At 53.7% G+C, this 18,437-nt stretch overlaps 1 protein-coding gene and 1 long non-coding RNA gene across 7 annotated transcripts in view; one reads left to right on the forward strand and one right to left on the reverse strand.

Annotated features, from left to right (window-relative positions):
- Positions 1-18,437, forward strand: part of SYNJ2 (synaptojanin 2) — a 110,952-nt gene that overhangs the window by 43,568 nt on the left and 48,947 nt on the right. For 4 of the 6 annotated variants that reach the window (XM_086318559.1, XM_086318560.1, XM_086318563.1 and 1 more), the window contains exons 3-4: positions 7,375-7,645; positions 11,606-11,831. In XM_086318559.1, the coding sequence (XP_086174685.1) occupies positions 7,375-7,645; positions 11,606-11,831 (497 nt within the window). Of the gene's footprint in view, positions 1-6,995; positions 7,276-7,349; positions 7,646-11,605; positions 11,832-18,437 lie in introns of those variants that run through there. The other 2 variants (XM_086318556.1, XM_086318561.1) reach the window with 2 other exon arrangements.
- On the reverse strand, positions 13,783-14,864 carry LOC147366401 (uncharacterized). The gene is made up of 3 exons (XR_015133371.1): positions 14,747-14,864; positions 14,050-14,126; positions 13,783-13,907 (listed from the first exon to the last, which is right to left on the reverse strand). It is a non-coding gene; the product is annotated as an uncharacterized LOC147366401 (long non-coding RNA).

Below are 18,437 nucleotides of genomic sequence, written 5' to 3' on the forward strand. Positions count from 1 at the left end.
TGGATATGAGAGTCAGGCTTGCTGACCCATACACAATACAAGGCATAGAAAGTGAGAGTGTTGTTATAAAAAGAATTTATCCCAATGATTATAGGGATTTAACTCCCCTTTCCCCTAAGCTCTCAAGGCCTCCCTATTTCATAGCCTTGGGGGTTGAATACATTGAGGTCTCCGTTGAACTGTGTTTCCTGGAGTTGGGCAGTGCACAGCCTGTAAAGCTGTACTTGACAGTCCTGTAAGCTTTCCACCACACAGCCCTCCTCAAGTCTAATTTCAGCTTCTCGACAGACTGACCTTCTTAGTTCATTCAATATCTTGAGGGCTGTTTTCACACCTCTAAAAGCAGGAAAACTGCCTCATCTCTATCTTACATAGTTCTGAAGATTTTTATTAATACGTGAGAAAATGAACATGGACTGAACTTGGCTACTGAGTGGGTGTGAAGGGCTGTCCTGCAGGGTTCCCTCAGGGAGAACTAGGCGTGGGGCCCAGGCTAAGTGCCTTGGGTCTGTGACCCCTGGTGGTAGTCAGCCGCGGCTGACTTCTTTGGGCAGTCACTACACGATGGACTGTCCCCGGAGGGGGACCTTTGACAGTCTTTAGGAGTCCTTTGAGATTCAGAAAATGCAGTATTCTCTAGCAAGTCTTGAAAGGAAACGGCCATCAGTCTTAATAATTTAACTCTTATACCCAGTGGTGGGCTGGTCATCGTCTTAATAATTTAACTCTTACACCCAGTGGTGGGCCGGTCATTATTTGGCGTCCGGCTCTCTGGTGGGGAATCCCTGACGGTTTGTGTTTGTCAGGTTCCGTCATGTAAGTGTATCCACCGTGGGTGGTTTCAGGCCAGGATGGAATTGGGATGCGCTGTGCTCAGCCGGCTCCCGGAAGCTGGTGAAAGTAGCCAGCACACCGCTGCCTTCACGGCGCTTGTGTTCTCGGCAGGGAGGAGACAGATACCTGGTGGATCCAGGTATTCAGGATTCTGAGCTCGCTGGTAAGGGGCGGGGGGCTCGGACTCCTCCAGCCACAGCTGCTGACTTCACAGGTGGGGAAGCATCGGCTCCCAGGTCCTCTGTTCATAGATCTGAGGGTATCCCGGACCCGCAGTCAAGAGGGAGGATGGTGTGTAGGCACCCACGGTTGAGATCCCTCATACCTGGCTGGGGAGAGAACTCTTAGGCTGAGCAAACAGAGAAATTCCAACGCAGAACACGCCTGGCACCATCTCTGAATGAACCATTGTGTGTGCTGGTGACTCATGGTGGCCCCGGCGCCCGACCTTCCCGGCCAGATGACGAGTGGCCTCGGCTGGATGAAACTCGGGACCTGTCCCTGCAGGGCTTGGAATTTCTCCCAGACAGCTCTGACTTGGAGCTGGGCTTTGAAGATGGCTCTCTTGAGGGAGAGGATTTCTAAATTGAGGTTTTGGAGGTTTTTACAAATTGTGATGAAATATACATAAGATAGGGCTTCCCAGGTTGCTCAGATGGTAAAGAATCTGCCTGCAATGCAGGAGACCCGGGTTCAATCTTCGGGCCAGGAAGATCCCCTGGAGAAGGGAATGGCAGCCCACTCCAGTGGGATTCTCTTGCTGGGAGAACCCCATGGACAGAGGAGCCTGCTGGGTTACAGCCCATGAGATTGCAAAGAGTTGGACATGACTGAGCACCTAACATATATAAGATAATAAAATTTACCATTTTTAAAAACTACTTATTTATTTATCTATTTGGCTGCTCCTGGTCTTAGTTATGGCATGCGAGATCTTTGATCTTGGTTGTGGCTTGCAGGATCTTTGGTTGTGATCCTGCAATCAGATCCTGAGAGATCTGATTCCTTGACCAGGCCTCTTGCATTGAGAGCGTGGCATCTTAGCCACTGGACCACCAGTGAAAGTGAAAGTCACTCAGTCATGTCCAACTCTTTCCGACCCCGTGGACTATATTCGGTCCATGGAATTTTACAGGCCAGAATAGTGGAACGGGTAGCCAGCCGTTCCCTTCTCCAGGGGATCTTCCAACCCAGGGGTCGAACTCAGGTCTCCCACATTGCAGGCACGTTCTTTACCAGCTGAGCCACAAGGGAGGTCCCTCAAAGTTACCATTTTAACCATTTAAGCATTACAGGTCAGTGGCATGAAGGCCATTCATGTTCTTGAGCAGTTATCACCACCGTCCATCTCTGCTGCTGCTGCTAAGTCGCTTCAGTCATGTCCGACTCTGTGTGACCCCATAGACGGCAGCCCACCAGGCTCCCCCGTCCCTGGGATTCTCCAGGCAAGAACACTGGAGTGGGTTGCCATTTCCTTCTCCAATGTAGGAAAGTGAAAAGTGAAAGTGAAGCCTCTCAGTCATGTCCGACTCTTTGAGACCCTATGGATTGCAGCCCACCAGGCTCCTCCGTCCATGGGATTTTCCAGGCAAGAGTACTGGAGTGGGGTGCCATTGCCTTCTCTGACCGTCCATCTCTAGAACATTTTTTATCATCTCAAACTGAAACCCTATCCCAGTTAACCTGTATATATAATTTGCTCAGTCATGTCCCACTCTTTCGAGACCCCATGGACTGTAGCCCACCAGGCTCCTCTCTCCATGGAACTTTCCAGGCAAGAATACTGGAGCGGGGTTGCCATTTCCCACTCCAGGGGATCTTCCTGACCCAGGGATCGAACCCTGTATCTCCTGCATTGGCAGGCGGATTCTTTACTCCTTGAGCCACCTGGGAAGCACATATTTATATCGAGGTAGTTGCAATCCACTGCCCCACCCTGCTCACCCAGGCTGCCTCTGTGTGGGTATGGCCCTCCTGGTTCTGGTGTAGATGTCTTTTTGGTCTGTGACCCATTTCTTGCCCTCGCCAACACCTCACCTGACTCTGGCCAGCATCCTCTAACCCAGGCATGGTCTTGCTGCTGCTGGAGCCCTGGAACCAGAGAGTTGGAGCTGAAAGGGATGGGAGCCCATCTGGTGCCCAGAGATGGCCTGAGGCCCCACAGGCCGCTGAAAGGCGTGCGAAGCCCTATCTTCTCAGGCCAAGGTCAGCCTGACTTTTGTCTTTGCCTTGTTTTCAAGATCCTATCTGGTTTCAAGGCCCTGGACTCAGCCTTGGCTGATGACGTCTGAGATCCCCAGCCCCCAATCACTACCCCCCGCCCCCCCACGGCCCGTTTCATTTCCGGGCTGTGAGAAAATTGATCCTGAGTTACTGAAAACACAGCTGGGATCCCATGCTCAAGGTGACCTCAGAGAGGATTTCTCCCTCGCCTGGGGCAGGCGAGTCTCGCCAGCCTGTTTTACCCCTGGAGACACCTTCTGTGTGGGCTCAGGGGCCGCTCTTAAACAGATGGGGGGACATGGTGATGCCAGGACTGACTGACCCCTGCCAGGCTGAGGGGCCGTTTTCTTGGGGTCATGGAGACTGTGAGCACGGACGTGGTTAGATCTGAGGAAAACAACTTCCGCTCCTCAGCGCCTCCCGGTCATCAGTTTGCCTGAGAATGTCCTGGGATGTGGAGCTGGCTTCTCACCCTCCCTGCTCCACCCATAACCACCCTTCTGCTGTCTTATTTCGCACAGCATCTCAGCATGCTGTGTTGTTCCAGACGTAAATGCCTCTAGGTTGCCAAACAAAGGGACAAGTCAGAATATTGTCAGCGGTTGGGCAAGTCAGTCACCTCAATGACTAGGTGACAGATTTGTTGACAAGTCAGATGACAATTGTTTTCTTTCCACAAAATGGAAGAAGTAAGTGGGGTGTCAGCTGACAGCATTAACAGCGCTGTGTCAATAATTCATTGTGATTTCTTTTTTTCTTGCCATGTAACTCAGAAGGACTTTGAAGAATTGAGTGACGTTTCTCTAATGAAGCCCTTTCTGTTCCCATCTGTTTATCAATGCGAACAAGGTTCCTCAGCGTTTACATCTATAAAAATGAAAAATAGAACCGGAATTGGAATCTAGTTTCATTCCACCAATAAATACGTGTCCATGAACGAGAAATACCACTCGTCTCGTTAAGAGAAGCCTTTCCAGCAAATCTTTACTTTTTATGTTAAATGATCGTTTAACAAAAATGTTTTGTTTACACCATTTGACCAATCTCTACTGAAAATCATTGTAGGGATGACTCAAGCCCGAAGAAAAACTTTTTAAAGACTCGGAACTTTAGGATCAAAGTGCTGTACAGTATGATCGAGTGACGCACAGAATGTAACATTAGGATGAAATTCTGTGGGGAAAGTGGACGGCAAATAGGAGTAAAAATCCCATCTGTTCAAGAAGATCTTGTTCATGATTCCTTAAAAAAAATACATGATGATGAATATAAATCACCAGCTGGATTCCTCTGGATGCTGGTATGGAGGCCCACAACAGTTTTATTTTTACATGTCAATATTTAGCACATGCTGGAAAATATATTACTCACAACCATTTAAACTAATGATGAAAACTTCTGGTGTCAATTTGAAAATGAGCGAGGGGAGCATTGGCCAACCACAATTCTTAGACAACAGCTGAAGTGGTTGAAGGCCACCCGCCCGCAGGGCTGGACGGAGCCTGGGCCGAGGTGAGACCCATGTTTGCATCTTGGGTCCAACAGAGATGAGCCGTGCACTGGACAGGCAGTTCCGCTCCTCGAGGGCCAGTCCCCAAGTCTAGAACAGCGGTGCTGTAAGACAGGTTGGCTGTACTTCTGCCAAGGACACAGTCAGGAGCCCCCAGCCCTGGAACCAGACTTGGCTTGAGTGACTTTCCTGGGGTGGGCTAGAAAGTGGCTTTGAATCCCAGCTCCCCGCTGTGCTGCCTTGGGCAGGCTACTCACCCTCCCTGTGCCTCCATCTCCCTGCCTGTAAAATGGGACCTCCTGGTTGAGGGTGCTGGGAGCAGGTTTGTGGAGTGGTGCCTGGCACACGGTAAGCATCCCTGAGAACCGAGTGTCACTAAAGCATCTGCTTCCAGCTTGCTCCCACGCAGCGGCTCTTTCCTGCATCTTCTCCCGAGCCCCTCGGCCCAGGACTCGGGAGCCTGCCTCCTCAGTGGTGATGGCTCTTCCCCTTGCGCTCATTTATTTCAAGAGCCTTTTCACGCCTGCTGTCGCACGCCCGCCCCGAGCCTCCCCCGGGCCGCTGCCCTGCACAGAAAGTGCCTGCTGTCTTCAGAGCAACCTGGGACTCCTGCCAGGGACTCGGTCCCCCCACGCAGAGGCTGTTGAGGAAGTGGGGCTAGAAACCCACTGCACGACTGCACGACGCGGGTGTAGAGAGAGAGGAGAATTTCCAATCCTCCCCCGGGATCCGCCCCCTTCCGGTGGGACCCGCCCCTTCCGGAGTCCAGTCTCCGGCTCACAGCCTCAACCACTGGGCTGTCCTCTGGCCCGTGCGAGTGGACGGTTCTTGAACTCCACCTTGCCCGTGCTGAGCCCACGGAAGGAGGCAGATGAGATGCTTGCGCGCTGGTTCTAGCACAGGCCGTCAGCCGCACACAAACCCCAGCTGTTTTCCAGAAAGGACACTGGTTCTCCTTAAGAGACTCGGCCCCTGACTCCTGTCACTGTCCACAGCCATAACCACCTTATTCCTGCTGCTGTTAAGTTGCTTCAGTCGTGTCCGACTCTGTGTGACCCCATAGACGGCCTTATTCTTATGTTGTTTCAAAGTGGTTTCCCCGGCTTCCCTAGTGGCTCAGTGGGAAAGAATCTGCCTGCCAAGGCAGGAGACTCAGGTTCGAGCCTTCGTCTGGGATGATCCCACAGGCCGCAGAGCAGCTAAGCCCGTGTGCTGTAACTCCCAAAGCCCCCATGCCCTGGAACCTGTGCTCTGCAATGAGAAGCCCACACTGCAGCAAAAATCCAGCACAGCCAGAAATACAGAATGAATAAAGGTTTCCTGATCACATGACCGGAGAGGTGGTATGTGACCTCCTCCCCTACCCCCGAAGCCTATTGGAGTGGGTGACCTATTTATTGAATGAAGGGGTCTTTAATGAAACCTGACGTCCCCTGGCCCCCAGCAGTGCTGTCTTCCTGTTAAGTGCTGTCTTCAGGGTCTCAGCGGAGTGTCCAGAGATCTGAGAACGCTGACCACCACGGCTCCAGACGGTGACCACAGGTCATCCAGAGTAGGTCTTGGTAGGAGCGAGTCCCTTAAACCTTGGTGGGATGAGGATTCTGGCCGGCTTGCCGGAATCACGCCAGCCCCTCGAGGCCAGCTACCCACCGAGTTGTCTCCTGGGCCTTCTCCTGAAATAGAGGACGGTGGGTCAGTGTCCCCACCGTCCCCGCCCCCAGCGCGTGTCTTCGAGCACCTTTGTGTGCCTGGACCTGCTGCAACCTGGGGACGTGGAACAGAAAAAGCCGTGGGTGGTGTGGTGGGGTCCCCAGAAGGGGGGTGTCTCTCCTCCTGCGAACAACAGGGTCCACAGTGGTTGGGGTAGCCTTTCACGGGGAGGGGGCGAGGGGGCTTGAGCTGCTGTCTCATTGGCCTATTTAGGACGTTTTCATCAAACACTTGCTGTGTGAAGTGCCGGCTTGCCGGGATATGACAACCAAACAGAGTCTGTCCCTAAGGAACCCCCAGTCAGCTGGGGGATACGTGCATGGAAGGAGGCTGTTAGCTTTGTATGTGATGAGAACTAAGAGGGAACATCTGAGTGCTCCTCGCAGTGTCTAAGGGGCACCTGGTGGTGTCTCAGGAGAGCAGGGAAGGCTCCCCAGAGGAGGTGCTGCCGACTTGACCCCAGAAGGGTGGAGAGGAGTTCTCCTGGGAAGGGCGTGGGGTGGGTGGAGACATCAAGGAGGCCCCAGCTGGTCTAGAGGGTGGGGGCAGGAAGGTGAGTGGGAAGGAAGGCCTTGCTGGCAGAAGTCCAGGGGTGCAAGGGTGCTTTGGGGAGCCACAGAGACAGCCCATAAGAGCGGCTGGACTCTGTGTGCTGCGTGGTGGGGAGAGGCGAAGTCGGTCTGAAATCAGGCCGCTCTGTTAGTGGCGCTTGGAGGACGGGGCCCTGGGGGTTTGTGGGGAGGGTGGATTTGAGAGGCTTGGGGTGTGGGCTGGGCAGGCTGCAGGCAGTATGTCAGGCTTGGGGGTGGGGGAGGACCCACCTGGAACCCCTAGGCTTGTTAAGAGTAGGCTGCTGGCCCCGCCCCCGAGGCCTGGTGGGGTGGGGCTGAGAGTTCCAGTTTTTAACAGGCTGCAGGTGGCTCTCTTGCTGGTGGGCCGGGCCGGCTTTGGGCTCGGGTGGCAGGCGGATCCCTCAGCTGAAGGCGGGGTGCTGGGAGGTGAGGGAGAGAACAGGAAGTCCATCTCGTGGTTGCGGCTGTCGGTCACCCGTGTCACCGCCTGCGATCCTCAGTCCCCGTGTCTCACTTGCCTTCCAGGTGGCACCTCCCTGAGCTTCCTGGTTCTGGTGACAGGCTGCACATCTGTGGGCAGAATCCCAGAGGCCGAGATCTACAAAATCACCGCCACCGACTTTTACCCTCTCCAGGAAGAGGCCAAGGAGGAGGACCGCCTCACGGCCTTGCGGAAGATCCTCAACTCGGGGGTCTTCTACTTCTCCTGGCCCAACGATGGGTCTTGCTTCGACCTCACCGTCCGGGCGCAGAAGCAGGGTGACGACAGCTCCGAGTGGGGGAATTCCTTCTTCTGGTGAGGCCCTGGTCCTCTGCCCCCGGCTCACACGGAGGGCGGGCTCTGATGAGCACCTGCATCTTCTGTCTCTTAGCATCATCCCCGGGCACGTGGGTTACCTGTGGGAGCTGTGATTGGTGCCCACGCTCTCTGCACAATGAGAGGAAAACTAGCCCCCGCTGGAATCAGGGAGGGTGTTCAAGGTGGTCTTATGTAGACTCTGGAAGGAAAATCTGCTCCGTAACTAAGGAGCACAGTGCCGGCATCTGCCGGTGCTCCCTGAGCGCCTGGGCCTGTGCTCAGCGCCTCCCCTGGGCCCCTCAGTTCTCGTGGTGATCCTCCAGCGAACAGACATTTGTAAAGCAAGCGCTCTTCTAAGTTCTCTGTGGGTCGTAACTCACATACTCCTCATAGGAAACAATGAGGTAGGGTCTGTTTTTCCCATTTTACAGGTGAGGAGACTGAGGCTTGAATGAGGCAGGGAATTTGAACCCAGGCATCCTGGCTCCAGGTCCCACGCTGTTAATCCCACAGCCAAACCTGTCGGTTTCAGTGGCAGAGCCGAGTCATCCTGCCGAGGTGATGGGCGGTAATGGGCCCCTTCGGAGACCACGGGCGTGGATGCCCCTCAGTGTCAGTTGTCACCCCTTGTCAGCCCCGGGGCTCATGACCTTTGACAGGTCCCGTGGAAGACCCGGGGTGGGGCCTGGTGATTTGCATACAATGGAGCTGCTCCCTTCAGACTTACCCGGAGGTTCGAGTCAGAAGCCGAAGAGATGGAAGTCCTGCTGTAGGAATTGTTCAGAGACGCCTCACAGGACTGTGTGTTCTTGGCTCCAGTGCTGGCCTCTGGGGCCTTTCCCGCCCTGAGTCAGGGCGGATGAGGCATCTTTGTGCCCTCTGTTTGTTCCTTCCTCCCTTTGCCCAAACAGAGGAGGTCACAGGTTTCATCACCTGTAAGTGTACTTTCCTTGGCGCTTGGGACCCCACAAGCGAGCTCCTGACTCCACTTGGACAAAGAGGGGTTCACGGTGTCCTTGTATATGTGCGTGCTGCCTGTCCCCCAGATCCCCTTAGGTTCTCTGGTGATGTGGGGTTTGGGGGGGCAGTAGTGTGCTCAGACTTCAAGGACGTGAATCTTGTTAAAAATGCAGATTCTGATTGAGCAGGACTGGGCTGGGTCCCGAGACTCTGCCTTTCCAGCAAGCGGCCGACGGTGGCGCCAGGGCCGCTGGTTCAAGGACCACACTCCGGATATCAGGTCCAGCGGATGGTGTGTCTGAATCCCTAGCTCCGTTTTGCGGATGTCTGTGCTCCTGAAGGGAGCCAAGCTCAGGGACGCAGGGGCTGTGGATTATGAAGGAGTCTTTGTTAGGCCACGGGGCCATTTTCAGCCGGGACTGCCTGATGAGCTGAGGCTAGAGGTCTCGGAAGCTGTAACAAGCCTTGAATGCCTGGGGAATCTGTGTCACCCTTTGTACCTACCTACTGTTCCCAGGGCTCCTTGTGCCAGCTCTGTGGTTGGAGATTTGAGGTACACAGGGAAGAGAAAGACAAAGCAGGGAGTCACCCAGTGAAGACTGAGAGGGACTTGGGAAGGGGGAGGCCCCAGGTGGACTCTGGACTGCCTCCAATTGGCCAGGAGAAGCCAGCCCTGGACGGTGCGTGGTGTTTGGGCTCAGGGCGGCACCTGTGCAGCTCACCACAACTGAGTCAGGCCCGGCTGCATGGTCACGGGCTTGATTGCCTGAACCCACCATTAGGGGTGCTGGGTTCAAGATCTGAGCCCACATCTGGAGTCAGATGGGGTCAGCAATAGACGCGGCTGGTGCATGAGAGTGGGGGTTTGGTGGGTGAAGGCGTTTTTCTGGGTGGTTACTTTTCCCCGTCGATAACTGCTTCCCGGTACAATCAAATCCTGGAAGGAGATGCAAGCTCTTTTCCTTTATAGGTTTGGGTTTCTTCTTTCAGGGTTATGAGCTGTCCTACAGGGGGTCAGGCCAGTGTGACTACAACAGGGATTGTTTAGAGTTGTCTGTTTAGCAGAAGGTTGCTTTGACCCCTGATGACTGATGGCAGCCATCACTGTATGGCTGGAAGACCCTGGAACATTCTGGAGACCTTCCCTTGATGCAGATTTAATACATGGGTTACTAAAGTTGATTTAGTGCAGATGTGAGAATTGGACCATAACGAAGGCTGAGCACCAAAGAATTGATGCTTTTAAACTATGATGCTGGAGAAGACTCTTGAGAGTCCCTTGGACAGCAAGGAGATCCAACCAGTCAATCCTAAAAGAAATCAACCCTGAATATTCATTGGAAGGATTGATGCTGGAGCTCCAGTACTCTGGCCACCTAATGCAAAGCTCTGACTCATTGGAAAAGACTCTGATGCTGGGAAAGATTGAGGGCAGGAGGAGAAGGGGGTGACAGAGGATGAGGTGGTTGGATGGCATCACTGACTCGATGGACATGAGTTTGAGCAAGCTCGGGGAGATGGCGATGGACAGGGAAGCCTGGTGTGCTGCAGTCCATGGGGTTGCAAGGAGTCAGACACGACTGAGCCACTGAACAACAACAAAGTTGGTTTATCAGCTGAATTTCAGAGAGGGATTCAGAAGAGGGGAAGGTGTTTTTGTAAAGTGATGCTTCGAGCTCATTATTCCTCAGCAGCCCAGCGCCCTGTGTGAGAGCTCAGACATGGCCCTGCTTCCCGGGGGGCGGTGTGTCCCTTAGTGCCCACGTGGCCATGTCAGGGAGGAGGCTGGCCTGAGAGTGGGGAGCGGCTGCTCTTGCCGCTTGGAGAAGCCACCTGGGATGTCAGAGCTCACAGCACACTTCTCCAGAAACGCGGGCGCTGCGTCTTTGATGAGGGCTCAGGGCAGGAGTGGTGCTACCTTTTTAAATACACCGTGATCTAGACGAGCTCGCTACACGGTGGGGGTCCCTGCCTCTGGGGGAGCATGTGAAGGACCTCAGAACTGCACAGCTCGGGTTCCCTGGGTGAAGCGTGTAGAGTCTGGAAGCAGCCTGAGGTTCGTACCACCCCCAAGCCCCACTTCTCAGCCATCACCTGCTCAGTAAGCTCCCGTGGGTGTCGGGGAGGTGAGTGAGACATGAGAGCCGGTGTGACTATGTGCGGGGGCAGCTCTATAGTTAGGGCCTTTGGCAGGAGAGGCTTGGGCTGAAGAGCACAGCTTCCATGCCACGCGTACCTGGTTCTGTGACCTTGGGCAAATGTTTCTCCTCTGTGCCTCAGTTTCTTCATCTGTAAAATGGGGTGAATGATAATGCCTATACATAGGCTGATACAAGGATGAAATGGGTCGATCCATCCCAAAGCACTTAGAATGGAGCTTGGTTCCCTTTCTAAATGCTGGCTGTTATCCCATGAAGATCATGGACGCCAGAGACCCAGAACCATCCACTTGGTTTGGGGAGGAAGTACTGGAACTTTTAAGTTTTATGTTCATCTCATCCTTTTTATTTAATTCCCATTGCTTTGTAATACTCTCATCATGTTCACCTTGTGGAATCTGTATCTAATTTAAATAAGCATGCACGTATTTAATTATTTTTATCATTTGTCGTTTATCATTATTCTTTCATCATAAAACATGATTAAATTGTTACTGAAGGGATTTATGTTCAAAAACTGAAGAGGGCACTGATGTAAACAGAAGCTCCTCTGTGGTTCCCTGAAAGCCCAACAACTGGCTGACACCTGCACCTGCATGCCATCACTGATGCTGACGCCCGGGAGTAGCCCTTTCCCACTGCCTGTGTCCTGGTGGCCCTGCCGTTTGTGGTGCCCCTAGAGCACGTGAACGTCCTTGCTGTGTGTCCCGAGTGTGGAGTCCACGGGGCGTGTGCAGTGCAGGAATACGGCCCCCAGGCATCGCCCCTGCTTGCTACAAGTGCAGTGTTTCCTGGAGGGTGTGAGGCGGCCTGAGTCACTGTGGCCTCCGTTTTGCAGGAACCAGCTGCTGCACGTGCCCCTGAGGCAGCAACAGGTGAACTGCTGTGACTGGCTGCTGAAGGTCATCTGCGGGGTGGTGGCCATCCGCACGGTGTATGCCTCTCACAAGCAGGCCAAGGCCTGCCTCATCTCCCGCATCAGCTGCGAGCGTGCTGGCGCTCGCTTCCACACCCGCGGCGTGAACGATGACGGCCACGTGTCCAACTTCGTGGAGACGGAGCAGGTCAGTGCCCAGGCCAGCCCGGGGTCCCCGGTGGCTCAGAGTGGATGCACCCACGCAAATGTGTTTCCACTCAGGGTGTTGGGGGCAGTTTCTGATGATCGTGGCTCCTCACTCTCCCAGGAAGGAGGACAGAAAGTGTCCCTGGGGCTGTGTCTGCAAGCGTGGCCTCTGGTTTGCACGGTGTTCTCCTGATTCTCTTCTCATGCTGGAAAAACATGGCTTACCTGGGGTAATTGCAGCTAAAAAACAGCAGGAATTTTTGCTGCAATCAGGAAGGGTGGTGGTTATTCAGAGAGCAGCTGATGGATGAACCAATAGGATTTTTTTTTTTTTTTGAACCAATAGGATTTGAAAATTTTTTAAAGACAAAAGTAAATAGATGAATGGGCTTCCCAGGTGGCTCAGTGGTAAAGAATGTGCCTGCAGTGCAGGAGACGTGGGTTTGATCCCTGGGTTGGGAAGATCCCCTTGCAGAAGGAAATAGCAATTCACTCCAGTATTCTTGCCTGGAGAATCCCACGGACAGAGGAGCTGGCGGGCTATAGTCCATGGGGTCATGAAAGAGTTGGACATGGCTTAGCAACTAAACAGGAAACAATAAAAGTAGATGAGTAATGGAAGGATGAGAGAAGAAAGTTATTTTTCATTCTTGATCTCCTGAGGCTTCATCCTAGAAGCAAGTCTTAGCAGCTAAGGTTTGTGAAAGTTCCGTGTTGGGCATCAGTTGCTTTCAGTTCTATGGAGTAGAATCATCTGCTTAATCTCTTACTGACTTCATCCCCCTAACTTCTGTTCTCATTCCCAGAGATGCTTTATTTATTTATGTTTTTTGCTAACATGCAATTTGTAGGATGATACCACCATGTAGACTGGCAGTGGAGTCAGTCATAAAGGAAAGCCCACGAACGGCGCGTGTGCGGTGTTGCCATGCGTGTCAAGCTGCAAACAGCCCGTGTTTAGTTAGTGGAGATGTGACTTCGCATCCCCTCTTACTGCTGCAGCTGCACCAGGTGGTTTCTACCAGGACTTGAGCGGTTTAATTCAGCACAGGTTTGAGTCCCTGCCCTTGGTGTGTGAGCTGCTCCTGCCTGGGCTTTCCGAAGGCACAGTTCGGGGGAGGGTCCTCTAGGGGTCAGATGCTGAGTAGGAGGACCTCAATCAGCAGCCTGAAGATGAGTGACAGGGGCAGTTTCTTGCCTGTGACTTCTGTTTTCCCACTGTCTGCTCTCCTGGACATAGATGAGGCTGGTGAATGAACACCTGGTTTAAAATGACAGAGAATGGGCCTTCACTGGGTGGTCCGGTAGCAAAGACCCTGCACTCCCAACTCGGGGCCTGGGTTCGATCCCTGGTTAGGGGACTAGATCCCACGTGCCGCAACTATGACCAGGCACACCCAAATAAATATTTTTTAAAAACTGAGAGAGGAAACGTGGCCCCCATCTCCTCTCTTATAACCACGAGGTTTTTAAAATATATATGTTTGTTTGTTTTTGGCTGCCTCGGGTCATATTAGTCATGGCGTGTGGCTCCTCATTCGGCACATGGGCTTCTCTGGGTTTGCAGGTGTTTCTCTCTAGTTGCAGCATACTGGCTTAGTTGCCCTGAGACATGTGGGATCTGAGTTCCCCAACCAGGGATTGAACCCGCGTCCCCTGTATTGGAAGGCGGACTCTTAACCACTGGACCACCAGGGAAGTCCCTCAACCAGCTTTTGTTTTTTTAATTGGTGCCCCATCTACTGTATCTTGTCAAGGAAGTCATCGGGAAAGCACTGCCCCCCGGCTCACTGTCCGTTCCTGAAAGATAAGACATTTAAACACTGAAAATGTCAAGAAGATGGTGGTACTTGCCTGGAGCTGTTGTAACAAGTACCACAAATTGCGGGGTGGGGGAGTTAGGGGGTGAGGGTGCTTAAAGCAGCTGAAATGCATCGTCTCTCAGTTTTGGAAGCCAGAGTCCGAAATCAGGGCGTGGGCAGGGTCGTGCTCCTTCTGGAGCCTCTGGGGGAGGGTCCACCTCTCCTTGTCCAGCTTCAGGTGGCCCAGCCGTAGCAGCATCGCGCCAGTCTCTGTCCTGGTGTCCAGAACAGGGAAGCCAGAAAAGGGAGGTGTTTTCAAACCACCCACTCCTGCCACTCCTCCATGTGGCTCCTCCCCTTTCCAGGACACCAGGCACGTTGGACGATGGTGTCCTACCCCAACCTGACCGTGCTTACCTAATTGTGCCCGCAGTGCCTCTTCTGCCCAAATCAGGTCACGTTCACAGTGCTGGGGGTTAGGACGTCAGCATATCCTTTGTGGGTGGGGGGACACAATTCAGTCCGTTGCAAGAGCACCATCTGACCTTAGCAGATTAGGACTCTGCTTTAAATGCAGTACACTTAGGTGTATGAGAAATCCCTATGGTCGTTGCTTTTCTCATTTCTCTACACACAGGGCTTGAGCCTCTGCTCTTTGTTTCATCTAAGGTGCCTGGTGACTTGCGTTGGTACCCCCGTGGGCCCAGTTTCTGGGCTCAGAGGCAGGGACCTGGTCGCCTCCAGTACTGCGTGGCAGCCCAGCAAGGCTTTAGAGATGACCGCACCTGCCCCACGGCTCCTGGTGTCTGCAGCCCAGTGATTTCATTTTCACAGACCCAGATGGGGCAGGAGGTCGTGGGCTGGCAGCCAGGGCAGTTCCTCGTGGGGCGTGTTCATCCCAGGCTGCTCCGCAAGGGCCCCGTGCTCTCCACCATGGAAGGGAGGAGCCGGGGATGGTTCACGCCCATCGGGGGCCCCCCACCCCTGAACAGCCTGACTGCCCTGGCATGTGGGGGAGAAGGGGACCCCGGAGAGGAGTCAGTTCCCAGAGCTGATGCCAGGAGCATCCTCGTTGGCAACCGGATGCACATCTTGAGTTTGATGGTGACCCTACCGGCTGAGGATGCCACAGGAAGGAAACAAGCCAGCTGGCCCCTCGTGGGCAGGCGTCTGCATCTCGGGGGTGTCTCCCAGGGTGAGTGGTCAGTGTTCAGCTGCAAACCTCCTGCCTGGAGAGAGACGAGAAAGATAGCAGAGCAAGCGGGGGCAGGGAGAGGTCTGTGTGTTAGGAGGAGCCTGAAGGAAGACAAGGTGTTGCCTGCTTGCTGACCTGGCATTTAGAGAAACGGCAGGGTCTGAAACCCCACATCCGCACCCAAGGGGGGCAGGCGGCGGCTCTGCTTGGTACTGAGCCTGAGGCAGGAAGGCGCCCTAACTCCGGCGGCTCAGCCCCTTGTGATGCCAGTGGGTCACCTCCAGCCTGTGTCCCCTGCTAATGGGCTGGGAGGCGTCAGCCCCTAGGCGTCAGGAAGGCGGCTCCCATAGCAGGCGCCTGAGGGTGGTTAACGGGCCGCGGTGCCCCCGTTGTCCAGACAAGAGATGGGGCGAGATGGAGCCGGCTAGATCCCTGATGTGGAGACAGCAAATGGGCTTCTCCTGAGTCAGACTCTTGGGAAGCCAGAAAAGGGAGGTGTTCTCAAACCACCCACTCCTGCCTTTTATGTTTTTTCTCTCAGAGGAAAGAACAGTCTTTCTCCGTCAAGGCAGGCTATGTGTGTGTGCACTTTGTGGGTAGGGGGCTTTTGTTCGGGGGGGCGGGGGGCACGCCGGCATATGTATGCTGTGAACATGCTTGTGTGCACACATGTATACGTTCTGTGTGCATTTGTGCTCTGGATACGCATTAGCATGCAGGTGCGGATGGCATCTTGGTCTCCCTGGCGACAGGGAGGAAGCGTCTGGAGTCTTGGCCGCTCAGCTGGAAGACCTGCCTGGTGGGTATGCTCTGCCACCGTGACTCAGCCCAGAAAGTCCCCTTGTCTACCCAAAGAAAGCAAAAGCTAAAGCTAAATATTTGGCTCCTGAAGATAAGGCCACTGATTAATGAGGGAGGTCGGGAGGGACGTGAGTGCAGACCTGGAAAGAACTGGTTTGCAAACTGTTGAGGTCCTTTAATGGACGGGAACCTGGTGGTCAGAGTCAACGATAAGAAAGTAAAGGAGAGAAAGAGGCTGATATTCCTTGGTTTATGCAGAAAGCCAATAAAGCCCCTGGCACAGGGCTTGCTCTGTTCACGAAGGCCTCAGGCGCCCTCTCGATGGGGTGAAGGTACAGAGCACCTTCTCGAGAGGGTCTTGAACATGGTGTGGGTATATATACTGTCTTACAAGGTAGTTATTCTCAGCAAAGATAAAGATTAAAATTCCAGACTTAAAAACATAGGCGATCCATATTAAAGAGAGAGAGAGTTGTAAACAATCACTTTTACCGTATGGTTCACAAGAAGGAAGAGGGTACTTATCACCATATAGAAACACTAATGAAGGAAATGCCTGGATTCCTCAGTCCCGGGAGAGGTTTCCCTCTCCTCTTAATTCCTGAATATTCAGGAATTAATAAGGAACAGAGAATTCCTGACAGATCCAAAACAGCACACAGGAAGCCTCCTGTTAAATGCTTCCTCACAGCAAACACCTCATCCTGCAATAGAAGCTCAGCTGAAAGCCTTTTAGAGAAAAGCATCAGTACCAGTGGCGAGTCTTCCTGCTGTCCCTTTCTCTTGGGGGTTGTTGGGTCGCTGCTCCCACCTCTCTGTGAAAGAGGGCACGCAGGTGCCAGGTCCAGGGGCCCCCGGCCTGGCCTCGAGCCACACTCCGCCGTGACTCCCCCTTCCTGACGTCCCGCCTGCTGTGTGGCACCCCCACCTCTGTCTGTCCCCCACTAGATTCCCTCTCCTGCCTGCAGCCTGAGCCCTGCCCGACTCACTCCCTCCCCTGCGGGGCCTCGTCCACACCTCTGTGATCCAGGTTATGCAAGCTCCGTTGAGAGAGGGAAACTGAGGCTGGAGATGGTTAAAGAACACAGCCAAGGCCACCCCGCGGATCAGATGAGTGTGGGACCCAGGTTGGTGGTGTCCTAGAACCCGCAAGCTCACCTGTGTTCACCCTTCATTGTGCCTCCCCTCCCTCCGCCAGGTACCCGCTGTTAAAATTACCTTTGTGAAGCCAGGCCACAGGTGTTGAATCTCCCACTAGCATCAACACCTGTGTTCTTTCACCCAGAAAGGAAAGCCCTGCAAATCCGTCACTACTGGGTGACAGTCGGGGCTGTCCTGTCACCTTGGGAACCAAGAGGCGGGTGTTCCTGACGACAGGATGGGGCACAGAGCGGGGTATTTTCATGCGGGAGGAGGAATGGAGGAATGTGGAGGCATCTTTCCTTCCTGGCCAAGGCGTGGGGTCTGCAGTGCTGGGACTGCCTGTCGGGGGTTTTCCTGAAGCTGGTTCTGTGCGAGTTCCAGCTCGGGAGCAGCATGTCTAACTCTGGAAGCAATGCTTTTAGCGCTTGTTATATAAGGTGAAGGTGGCTTGACGGTAAAGAATCTGCCTGCCAGATCAGAAGACACGGGTTCAATCCCTGGGTCGGGAAGATCCCCTGAAGAAGGAAATGGCAATCCACTCCAGTTTTCTTGCCTGGGAAATCCCATGGACCAAGGAGCCGGGCGGACTACAGCCCATGGGGTTGCAAAGAGTCAGACACGACTCAGTGACTAAAATAACAACAAAATAAAGTGAAGGGTAATAGTTCCCTGAAAGCGAACGTGTTAGTAGCTCAGTCATGTCCAACTCTTTGTGACCCCATGGACTGTAACCTGCCAGGCTCCTCTGTCCATGGGGATTCTCCAGGCAAGAATACTGGAGTGGGTTGCCATTCCGTCCTCCAGGAGATCGTCCCGACCCAGGGGTCAAACCCAGGTCTCCTGCACTTCAGGCAGATTCTTTACCATCTGAGCCACCAGGGAAGTCCTTAGCATACACCAAATCCTGGGCTCAGTTACGAGTTGCCTTTACGTGGAGATGTTGGCCGAATTGGTGATCTCTCAAGAGTCTGGACGTGTGTGTGGTTGTATGCATTTAATCTCTTTGTAGCCAACAGTACTTTAAACAGCCTGCTACTTTCTTCTGCTTTTGTCAGTAAAACAGTGGTGGGTAACCCACTTGCTGGTGATCAGTATCTGGAAACAGACAAGTTCTTAACCCAGTGCATTTTTTCCTTTGGAGATGAAGGGATAGAGTTTCAGCCCAACCTAATGATGACCAGGCTTACGTGGTTCCTGTAGTCCAGGGAACCTTCACGTCTAATGTTCAGCTCCTCCACTGCAGAATTACTAATGCATGTGTGATCTGAGTGTGATCTAGCCACATGGAAAGCTACTCTGTGAGGGAGCAGGCCAGTAAGAAATAGAAAGGGCCAACGGCATCGCCCGGGCCGGCCCTGCCAGGCCAGGGTAGAGTTACCCAGATAAAGGGCAGCATCTGATAGCTGCCGCAGCCTCCCCCTCATGACGCTCAGGACTGTACTTTTTGTCCCTTTAGACCTCCCTGGCGCTAGAGCATCCGTGGGGGCCCGCGGGCAGGTGAAGAGTTGGTACGCCCTGAAGGAACTGTGTGCGGTGGGGGTGGGGGGAGATACTTCAACTTGTAAGAATCATCCGTGTCCTGCAGGTGCTGTCACCCTGGAAGCTTGTGGAAGGGGTGTGTGTATGTGTAAGCTTGTGGAGAGTGTGTGCGTGTGTGTGTAAGCTT

Source organism: Bos grunniens, chromosome 9, assembly GCF_055505025.1.
Source record: "Bos grunniens cultivar Pamir isolate PY7600 chromosome 9, Bosgru_T2T1.0, whole genome shotgun sequence".
NCBI classification, from domain to species: Eukaryota; Metazoa; Chordata; class Mammalia; order Artiodactyla; family Bovidae; genus Bos; species Bos grunniens.